At 40.4% G+C, this 11,443-nt stretch overlaps 2 protein-coding genes across 8 annotated transcripts in view; one reads left to right on the forward strand and one right to left on the reverse strand.

Moving 5' to 3' along the window:
• Positions 1–3,295, forward strand: part of LOC101846495 — a 21,771-nt gene extending 18,476 nt beyond the window's left edge. For all 5 annotated transcript variants that reach the window (XM_013080714.2, XM_013080713.2, XM_005095147.3 and 2 more), the window contains one exon: positions 2,440–3,295. In XM_013080714.2, the coding sequence (XP_012936168.1) occupies positions 2,440–2,676 (237 nt within the window). In that variant the 3' untranslated portion in view covers positions 2,677–3,295. The remainder of the gene's footprint in view (positions 1–2,439) is intronic.
• LOC100533448 (pleurin precursor) overlaps positions 1–11,443 on the reverse strand; it is a 59,180-nt gene that overhangs the window by 31,602 nt on the left and 16,135 nt on the right. The window contains exon 2 of one of the 3 annotated variants that reach the window (XM_013080680.2): positions 7,625–7,783. The exons of 1 other annotated variant lie outside the window; for it this stretch is intronic. The gene's annotated coding sequence lies outside the window, so the exon portion shown is untranslated. 3 annotated transcript variants of the gene reach the window in all.

Consider the following 11,443-nt stretch of genomic DNA (forward strand, 5'->3'; position numbering starts at 1 on the left):
CGAGTTGGCTCATCCCACCCTTCCTTCACCCATCTTTTCTTCTCCCCGAAACCGCCAAGCGAGACTCGAAACGAAGATTTTTTTTGGTTGATTTTGTTTGTTTGTTGCTGTGTTGTTGTTTTTTTTTGGGGGGGGGTTCTTTTTAATGTCTCTTAAATTTCAGTTAATTTTAATAGAGGTTTTACGGTCATATGAGCGCCAGAAGATTAGAGGTGTTACAAGAGAGTAACAAACATTTAAAGAAAGAAGAAGGGGAGAAAAGGACTATAGATGTTTGATGGAAACGAAGAAGCACACCACACCAGAGCACCCACCAACCACCCACCTTAAATTTCAGCTCAGAGCCGGGCGATGTGAGCACAGGAGTGGCGCTAACCTTATGTGAGACAGCGTGGTGAAATCAGGCGCTTGTCAAAACAATGAAATCAAAGAAAACAGCATTTTTCTGGGTGTTGAGTAATTTTTTTTAAAATGTTTTAAATTTTGGTTCAACACCTTCTATTTCTTTTTAAAAAGACACTTCCGGTTAGATCTTACCGAAAACGTTCATTATAGACACGAAAAATGTAAATTTCCAGTTTCCAAGGACTATCAAGCTTTGAAAGTGACAAAGACTTTTGCGGCCATTCTCTCGCTAGTTTTTACCTTTCATACCAGGCGACCCCACCACCTTCAATCATGCAGATATTTCGATTTCGAATCAAGATAGAGTGGCATTCCCCCCCCCCCCCAAATGCAAGACAAATTAAGAAGCTTTAAGATAGTATTATGAATAGCTCTGTATGCCCCAAAATTGACGAGCGTCTGATTCTACCGCGCCGTGGCACTTATGAAACTGTCACAAATGACCCGAGGGGCGAAAATCTAATAATTAAAAAACTGGCTATCGATTTTCTTTTTTGTGAGCCGCGAGTGAAACAATCACCCTCTGTTTGTTTTTTGCTAAATGTTGTAATCAGAGGGCCGCTGTATACTCTGATCCATTCATTGGCAGTCCTATTTCACAGATAAGAACGGTGCGTCAAATTCCTAATTATAGTAACACGGCATCAGCATTAATTTGAATAATGACAAAATGTGAGTTCACAGTTTCAGAGTGTTAAGAGTAGGAGTGGTGGTGAAGGGATGGGATAAGGGGGAAGTTGGAAAGAGACACAGAGAGAGAGGGGGAGAGAGAGAGAGAGAGAGAGAGAGAGAGAGAGAGAGAGAGAGAGAGAGAGAGTCTGGTGCTAAACGACCTGGTTCAGATTGTGCTTCGTGCCAACATCCTCTTGTTGTGGGTAAATATATAGACAAAATCATCGTTTCCCCTTCCATTCGGCGTCTAACGGTTCCGCTTTGGAAGTCACCAAAATGTTAACAGCCGTTTTCTGGCCAAGTTTACTTCTTATACACATACGACGGTCCTCATCTTCTTCAAGCTCAAATATCTCCACTTTTATTCTAGACAGACAAGTATTTTTTTCATAATAAAACAAGACATATTAACGAGGTTTAACTTTAATATAATAATAGCAACAATTCCATATACCAAAAGATTGACTTGTAATCGTGACTTTGCGGATTCGGTGGTTTAACGCACCATTCTTTTCTGTGAAATAGGACTGCCAATGAATGGATCAGAGTAGAATAAAGCGACCTTCTGATTACAACATTGAGCACAAACAAACAGAGGGTGGTTGTTTTACTCAGGCCCGACGTTACGTTTTTGGAAAAGGCACTTTACGCAAATTTTCCTCTCTTTCCCAAATGTGAAGGGGTAGTGAAGGGGTACTGGGCCATATTTTTATGCGGCGAAAGATCTTGTCAGTATGTTTGTATTTTAGCGCTTGTAAAATGGTTGCTTGCACTGTAAACTTCCCAGGAAGTTAAGACTATTTCAGAATGCTAGCAGGTCTGCTGTGGTGATAATATAGATTGTAAATCGCATAGAGCTTGCTGTACAGGGGGAAGTTTGCTACACAGATGTTATGTATCGTTATAATTAACAAACTGTCTTGTCTTCAAAATAAAGACCCACTTAACTGAACCAGGGGGAGGCGGGGGGGTAGCGATATTTTGTTTTTGTTTTACTTATTCTGTATAATGTTCTAACCTGCATTTATAATAAATGTTATACACGTATCTGGAATCTGATTACTTCAAGTAAAGTATTAATACAGCCTCCCTCCCAGTCATTTTATTTAATAAACTGTTCGAACCCAACCTACACATTTATAAATTCCATGTGTCAATTGGTGCCCATAAGGTTAAAATCCGAGAATTAACCCATTTTGTCAGAACACCTAAAAAATGGAATATTGAAGTAGACATGGACCTTTTTTCAATGACAGAATCGTGCATTTATGTTCTAATTGACATTCTAAATACAGTTGTTTGTTTTGTTTTGTTTGTTTTTTGTCCATAAGTTACCATAGTATTCCCTTTCTACGCCCCCAGCTGCCAAAACTGCAAACAGACGACAAAGATTGCGGCCCTGCAGAAAGCGCCTTCCTGAGGTGGCTGCTTAGCCAAACGGACGTCAACAGCTTCCGCTTCCGCAGAAAATTGTACACCCAGTGGGCGCTGATTGGTTTAGCTCTGGTGTTGTCCCTAGCAACCGTTGCCATGGTGCTGCTTACAAAAGTTCGTCTTGTGTTACTGGCGTGTCGCTCGTGGCCCGCCTTACGAGTTTAGTCTCTTTATTCTACGCCCAAAAGTCAAATATTTTTTTGGTCTTATGTCCACAAGTTTAATTTTTTCATCCACGTCTAAATTCTCTTTATTATATGCTCACATGTTTAATCTCTTTATTCTTACTCCAAAAGTCAAATAATTTTATCTTTTTGTTTTATGTCCACATGTTTAATCTCTTTATCCACCGTCTAATCGCTTTATTATATGCCCACATGTTTAATCTCTTTATTCTACCTCCAAAAGTCCAATATCTTTTTATCTTTTGTCCACAATTTTAACCTCTCCTATGTCCAACAGTTTAATCTCTTAATTCTGCAACCAAAGGTCAAATATCTCTTAATCGTAAGTTCACAAGTTTAATCTTTGTATCCTACGTCCACAATTTCAATCTCTTTATTGTACGTCCAACAATATTATCTTTTCATAATAGGTCCACATGTTTAATCGCTTTATTCTACGTCCAAAATTAGTGGTGAGGGCAGGGTTATACTGGAAAAGCTAGTCCAACTATAAAAAAACAACATTATATTGGTAAGTGTTTTACGAAACTTGCAATACAATAAGGTCATATAAGAGCCTAAGATTAGAGCTGTTACAAGAGAGTAACAAACACAAAAAAAGAAGAAGGAGAGATAAAGACGATAGATGTTTGATAGGACAGAAGGAGCAAACCACACCAGAGCACCTGCCAACCACCCACTTGTATCAGCTTGTCTTGATTATCAAAAGTAAATTGTCGTGACTCAAGTACTAGAAGGCTAATTTGTTTCCTCTTTTACTTTGTTAGTGGTTGTATCATTACGTCATACCACCGATTTCAACAGTACACGGGGAAGTTCTTTCTTTTTTCTTTCCCCCTGCGTTAATATAATATAGCTGGGGGGGGGGGTTCCAATTCAAATATACACATAACAAATTCAAATGCCGCATAGAAAGACCACATTACACCAAAAAATCCAAATATACAAATGACGTCTTAAAAGTTCTAATACAACAATAGCAAGTTTAAATGTTAACATAGCGTCTTGTTTTGTTTAGCAAATTAAAATGCCACATAGCAATTAATTTCAAATGTAAATTTGCTTGAACTGGAGAAAAAGGAGGCTGAAAGTATAAGAAGTGTATCAAAGTTTGTTGTCACAAAATTGTCAGATGTGAGCCGTGTGATGTCACAAGGAAGAAATCAGATGAAACGAAATTAATTGCTAATAAACCTACATGTTTAAGCAGAAACGAATGGTTATCCTAAAAATGAACAAACTGCTGGTGTATATATATAGAACTAACTGGGAGAAATCTAAAGCCATGTTTACTTTTATTTACTTATTTTTGCACTACAAAACGCGGTAGCATACAGGCTTGCAGTGATCAGAAGGCTGCTGCCTTTTTCACTATAATTACGCTTGGGTTTTTGCTCCATCAACTGGGCAAGTGTTACCATCCTTTGTTGGTGAGTCTGCTGAGGGATCATTTAGTCTCTTGCTTCAGCGGACATGTTTCAATCGTGTGTTTTTTTAATCGATAGTAAAATGGTATAGGTTTAACGTCCCTTTCAACACTATTAGGTCAACGGCTATCTCCGAAAGGACCGATCCAAACGGGAAATTCGTGTAAAGTGCCTTTCCCAAGGACAAAACGCCAGGCCGAACTGAGGCTCGAACCCCCGAACCCGAATCTCACGGTTGCAAGTCCGATAGCCTAACTGCTAGGCTACCCACGTCAGTAAATCGTATTTCCAAATTAAGAAACGTTTTTATGGATGGTGAGACAAGATATGCAGGTGTCAAGATATTTCACCTGTAGTCTATTTGGTGAAACGAAACTGTTAAACGAAGCAAAAAAATACAAAATAAATACAAAAACGAAAATGAAAATAAACAAGTTGAAACAAAAAAGAATGGTTATGGTAAAAATCAACAAACAGCTGATATATGCATATACAAGGTTAAAACTAATTTTATAAAATGTAAGGCCAAGTTGACTTATATTTACACAAAATACTATTGCATTACAAGACGCTTCGGCAAAGGCTTGCATTGATGATCTGAAGGCTGCTGCCATATTATCATATAGTCACTCTAGTCACGACTTTGGTTTTTTTGTTCCATCATCTGGGGAAGTGTGACCATCCTTAGTTGATGAGTCAGCTGAGAGAGCATTTGGTCACGGATCCTCGGTTTCAAATCATATTTCCAAATTCACAAGCGTGCTCGTAGATGTTAAGGGAAGGTGTGTAGGGCGTAATATATTTCAACCCCAATCTATTGTGGAGTTGCAATTTAAAGCTTGCATTAATTGTGCACGAGCGTTGTTGCATACAAAGCATACTTTGTTGTGGAAATTGTTGGAACAGTTTCTAAGAGGGATGGGTGGAAATGATAGCTGCCATGCCCTCTACTTGAAAGTCATGAAAGACCAGTCCACTCTCGGCACTGACAGAAAATGTCATCGTGCGGTTCGGTCCCCTTCGACCCTGCACTACTCGAACAAAGCATTGACCACTCCGTGCTCTTCCTTGGTTTCTCTTCATTAACAGCTTGATACCGGCCTCATCGATGAAGGCAAATAGAGAGAGAGAGAGAGAGAGAGAGTAAAAAAAGGGAAAGGGGCGGGAGACAGAGAGAGAAAAACAGAGAGTGAGTTAAGGGTGAGTTAGCAAATAACAGACAACACTCTTTACATGTCTGATCGAATGCAAATTGGAACAATTTCACAATGATGTTTTTGGCTGCCCTGCATAGCAATAAACCCAGCTGTTTTCTATTTCAAATCTTTAAAGTGTTAAAGAAATTCAGAGCTTTTGTTTCTCTGCTTCTGTCTCTCTTTTTTTATTAAGTGTTTTACGGCGCTCGCAACTGCAAAAATACATAATATGGGCGCGCGGGACACACCAAACATGTTCAGTCGGTAAGAAATTTTGAATTTTGCCCGGGTGGCGGCCGAAGACTACTCTTATCGATTTTGGACCACCAATCGATCTTTCACGTGCGGAACTTGCACACGGGACCTCCGAGATTTTTTGCCCTTGTCCGAGGCTAGGTGTAGATCTTTCCTACCAGAAGATCAGGGGAGTGGCTGAAATACAGCAGTAAGAAGGAGCCAAGAAGTAGCAGTAGCAAGGCTGCAGAAAGAGTCAGAAGCCCAGAGGAGGAGACAAAGGAGATGAGTGGGGGTGGGGGCAGAAAGTGGAGACGAAAACAGAACATTGTTAGAGAGCAGGAAAGGAGAAAATGTTAAAGAAGAAAACTTTCGTCGCTATGCGTATTGGAACCCGGTATCTTATGAATGAGAGGCGAACACCTTAACCTCTGGACCAAGGGAACCCATTGTTTGAGCCCTTTTTTAAACATAGGTTTAGTAGAGTTTTTACGGCGCTCGCAACTGCATAAGGTCATATGAGCGCCAAAGGGTCGACGTCAACACAGAAGTCCACACACGGAATCAGGCTTACTCTATTGACCTCTTTAGCTTCTCTACAGCACAAAGTCTGCTTCGACTATCAAGGCACCCCGGAAATTGTCGGTCACAAGAGAGCCATAACAAACATACAAAAGAAGTAGGGCAAAAATGACCATAGTAAATAAGGATTAGGAAAGAAAAAGCAGCAGGTCCCCGTATGCAGTTCAGACACAGTATGAACATGATATTGATGAATCAGCCCATTTACAATTCTACTGGGCCTAAGAACATGTTAATGTCTCCCCTTTGGGAATGACCTAAAGTAGACACTTCTGTCAGTAGCACCGCCCAGAGGGGGGGAGAGGGGGGTTGTTTGTGCTCTTGTCTTTCTATAGGTTCGAAATTGTCTGTTTGTTTGTTTTAGTTTTAGTAGCAGTTTTACGGCGCTTGCAACTGCATAAGGTCATATGAGCGCCTGAAGATTAGAGGTGTTACAAGGGAGTAACAAACATAAAAAATGAAGGAGGGCAGATAAAAACGATACATATAGATGTTTGATAGGAAGAAGAAGCAAACCCCACCAGAGCACCCGCCAACCACCCACCGAAATTGTCTAAAGGACCGTCCATCAGCGACGAGGAAGGTGGCTGTCTTATAGAACTTACACAGTGCCATTATCGTGCAAAATGAAAAAGGTCGTTTGTAGTAATAATAATACATTGCATTTGTACAGCGCTCTATCCAATACTAGTATAAGCTTTGAGCGCTTTACACCAATCACATAATCATTCACATACAAAAAAATATTTCACGAAAACAAGAAAAACCAGTTCAACCACATAAAGAAGAACTTTCACAACCATACATTAAATATACACGACAGGACAGTGAAAAAAATGTATATATTATTATAGTTTATATATTGCATGCATATTTAAAAAATCGGAACTTACGAACGCACTCTAACAATTGAAACAATGAGTCTTTAGCAATCGCTTAAACCTTTCAAAATTTGCTGTTTCTCTGAGATCCTGAGACAAGGTGTTCCAGATGTGTACAGGTGATTGTCTTATACAGGTGGCCGTTAGAGCAGGCTCGACTGTTTCAGTTTGTTGTTGTTGTTGTTGCCACGAAGGCTGAGTTGGTGGGAGTTTTTTTTTTTAAGGTTTTTTTTCTTGTTTTGTGTTTTTGTTGTTGCTGGTGGTGGTGGTGGTGGTAATGGTGGTTCCTCGTTTTATTAATTTTTTTACGTTCTTGTTTGTCTTATTTCTGTTTGTTTGTTGTTGCTTTTTTAAAATTCTGTCCTATCTAATTTCTTATAATTCAAAAATTGTTGTTCTTGATATTTGTATTTCTTTTTTTTCTGTTAAAAATTATGTATTTATTTAGGTATTTTTGTTTATTTTAATTTATTTCATTGAAGGGGGGGGGGGGCGTCAAAGCGTAAATCTAAAGGACGACAAGAAGCTGTACTTATAAATACAACAACAACAACAACAACAACAACAACAACAACAATAAGCAACAACAACAACAGGCGATGGCTTACTTGTTGGCGAGCTCAAATCTCAGGGAACAAAGGCGTTGTGAGAATGTCCGTACCACTAGCCTGTATTTGTCCGGATCAATAGTCAAAAATGTCACGTGACTCTCCAGAGAAAATGGCGTCAGAAACTTGGTGTGGCGGGGGTACTGGAGTTACCCACTTCTGGTGACAAAATAGGAAACCTAAACTCTTAGGTGGTTGGCGGGTGTTCTAATGTTGCTTTCTCCTTTTTCCTTATCAAACATCTAGTGTCATTATCTCTTCTTCTCTTTTAATTTATTTTTTGTCTTGAACAGAAGTTATAATATTATTTGGGATTGAAGGGGGTTTGACAGGGAGGGAGGGGGAGGGTGGGCTGGTTTCAGAGGTAAATCTAGCGAGACCACCACAGTTCGGTGACTTCCAAAGCATTTCAATGAGTGTCCTTAAAACCTGCGCGAATTTACATCATTTGTGCCTTTGATCAAGGCTTTTCAGCAAAATCCACACAAAAATGTTTAATGCTGAAAGACAGCAGTAAGAAGGAGGAGCCAAGGAGTAGCATTAGAAAAGCTGCAGAAAGAGCCAGGAGTACAGAGGAGGGGGCAAAGGAGGCGAGTGGCGGGGGCAGAAAGAGGAGACGAAAGCAGAAGACAGAACATTGCTAGAGAGCAGGAAAGGAGGTGAAAGGAGACAATTTCAAAGAAGAAAATTTTTCTGTTGCTACCCGGATTCGAACCCGAGACCTTTGAATGAGAGGCCCCAAAAAGCGATTACTTTCTGCCCTAGGGCACAGCAGTTCATCGTAAGATCTCGGGTTACCCGAGCTTCTGCTAACAGCTTTGGACTCGAATGATTTCATAACAAACAGTCTCTCAATGTTATTCTCTGTGTCGGTCAGATAGTTTGTCCTATGAGAAATATGGAATGGCTTTCGAATAAAAAAGATGGCTGACACAGATAGATAGAGAGAGAGATTTCGTGGAAGTTTTATCGTTCAGTGTTTGAGAGGTCTATGTTCGGCCAGCGAGTTGATAGCTAGCTAGAGAGAGAGAGAGAGAGAGAGAGAGAGAGAGAGAGAGAGAGAGAGAGAGAGAGAGAGAGAGAGAGAGAGAGAGAGAGAGAGAAAACACAGAGAGAGAGAGAGAGAGAGAGAGAGAGAAAGAGAGAGAAGAAAGAGATAGAAAGAGGGGGGGGGCTGGGCAGAGTATTTATCGTTCATGTCTGCTAGAGAAATGGTGAAATGGTATTGACTTTAACGCGCCTATCAACACTATTAGGTTATTTAAGGGGTGGGACCTCCTAGTTTAACGCCCGTCTCCGATAGGACCGAGCCAAGTGGGAAGTTCGTGTAAAGTGCCTTTCCAAAGGACACAACGTAGGACCGAGCTGAGGCTCGAACCTCCGAACCCGCAATCTCACGATTACAAGTCCTGTAGCCTAACCACTAGGCTACCGATGCCGCTGTCTGCTAGAGTTAGAGACTTGTGTATATATATATATATATATATATATATATATATATTACAAACACAATATTATTGTTAGTCTATCTTTCCTTTAACAATTAACTTTCATCGTTTAGTCAGTCTGCCGCGTAATTGTTCAGCACTTTCAATTTGCACGCAAATCATTAGAGTTCGAGTCCTGAGGGTTCGAACCGACGACCGTTCTACTTCGAACCCTGCAGCCCAACCACTTGACCACCGGCGCCGAATACGGTGATAACTCATTTATCTTCAGTAACTTTACTTTTAAAAAGAATTTTACGGCACTTGCAAAACAATAATATTATTTTTATACGTACTGAATATTAGATTTTGTATATATTTTTGGTAAGTGTTTTACGGCGCTCGCAACTGCATAAGGTCATATGAGCAAGCGGGACTCAGTTGGTAGGATTAAATTTTGCCTGGGTGGCACCCGAAGCCTACTCTAACAAATGTATCGATTTTGGACCACCAGGGGTTTTTTTACGTGCGCAACTTGCACACGGGATTTCCGAGATTTTTCGCCCTCGTACGAGAAGGCTAGGTGTAGAATTTTCCTACCCGAAGATCAGGGGTGTGGCTGAAGGACAGCAGTAAGAAGGAGCCAAGTAGAAGCAGCAGAAAGGCTGCAGAAAGAGTCATGAGCCCAGAGGAGGGGCAAAGGAGGTGAGGGGGAGGGGCAGAAAGTGGAGACGAAAGCAGACAACAGAACATTGTTAGAGAGCAGGAATGGATGAGAAAATTTTAGAGTAGAAAATCGTTCGTCGCTGCTCGGATTCCGACCCAAAACCTTTGAATGAGAGGCGAACACCTTAATCTGTAGACCACGAGAACCCCCATCGAATATTAGAGGTGTTACAAGAGAGTAACAAACTCCCAAAAAGGAGAAAGAGAAGAGATATGGACGATAGATATTTGATAGGACAGAAGAAGCAAACCACATCAGAGCACCCCCCAACCACCCACATTATCAGTCATTACTTAGCAGAAATCTTTGGGTGTTACGTAATACATGGCGCCCACTACGGATGGAATCGGCCGACTCGGTATAGTCTAAAAAACAAACGTTTTTGCTTTCATTTTCACGCAACCGAGTCTCTTCTTTTCTTTTAAAGAAACTGAATAGGAATCCAAAAACTTTAACTTCGATTTTCTCAAAACAGCATTTTTCGGGATAGCCCGCTTGTCCTTAAAAATCAATTGTTCAGATTTCTGATGGTGGTTCAGTCTTTCTTTTGAAACCCTCGTTCGTTTCTCCAGAAGAAGAATAAGAATAGAACAATTGGTTAGTTTTGCTTATATTGTTTTTCACACAAGTAGGATAACTCTGTTCCAAAAGTCTGCACCTTTTCGAAGAGGGCGCCACCGGATTTTGAGTGTCAACATGGACACGTGACTCAGCCTTGTTGTGATTGGCTGCAAAACCTCCCGATCGAGTGATTCGCAGGCCTGAAAACAAACACTTCTGTTTTTGAAGGACCGAGTCGATCGGTTTGTGCCACAATGTCCGCTTTGTGCCCTCAATTTGGCTAGCCCCGACTACCAGATCGACCCGACCCGACCCGATTCGATTGCGTATGTGAGCACCCTCTATTAGAACGTCTAAGAAACGATATACTATGAATTAAAGCTGTCTAGGTTTTCTCAGCTGTATAAATATTTCGAGCGTATTTAGCGGTATGCTCCGAAAAAAAAAGTTCTTTTTATTTGTTTTTTGTTTATTTGTTTACTCGTTTAGATCTACTTGTTTACTCGTTTCTTTGGTTGTTTGTTCGTCTGTTCATTTGCCTGTTTGTTTGCTTGCTAGTTTTCTTAAAATCTGTTAAAAAAATCGGGCGATAAATACATTTTTTGTTTGTTTGTTTGTTTGTTCGTCCATTCTTGTGCCTGTTTGTTTGCTTGCTAGTTTTCTTTAAAACTGTTAAAATAATCGGGCGATAAATACCGATAAATTACCGCCCACCACCAGGAATGTTTAGCTTAGTTTTAGTAAAGGTTTTACGGTGCTCGCAACTGCCTAAGGTCATATGAGCGCCAGAAGATTGGAGGTGTTACAAGAGAGTAACTAACATAAAAAAGAAGAAGGGGAGATAAGGACGATAGATGTTTGATGGGAAAGAAGAAGGGGGGATAAGGACGACAGATGTTTGATAGGAAAGAAAAAGGGGAGATAAGGACGATATATGTTTGATAGGAAAGAAGAAGGGGAGATAAGGACGATAGATATTTGATAGGAAAGAAGAAGGGGAGATAAGGACGATAGATGTTTGATAGGAAAGAAGAAGGGGAGATAAGGACGATAGATGTTTGATAGGAAAGAAGAAGGGGAGATAAGGACGATAGATGTTTGATA

Source organism: Aplysia californica, unplaced genomic scaffold, assembly GCF_000002075.1.
Source record: "Aplysia californica isolate F4 #8 unplaced genomic scaffold, AplCal3.0 scaffold00096, whole genome shotgun sequence".
NCBI lineage: Eukaryota > Metazoa > Mollusca > Gastropoda > Aplysiida > Aplysiidae > Aplysia > Aplysia californica.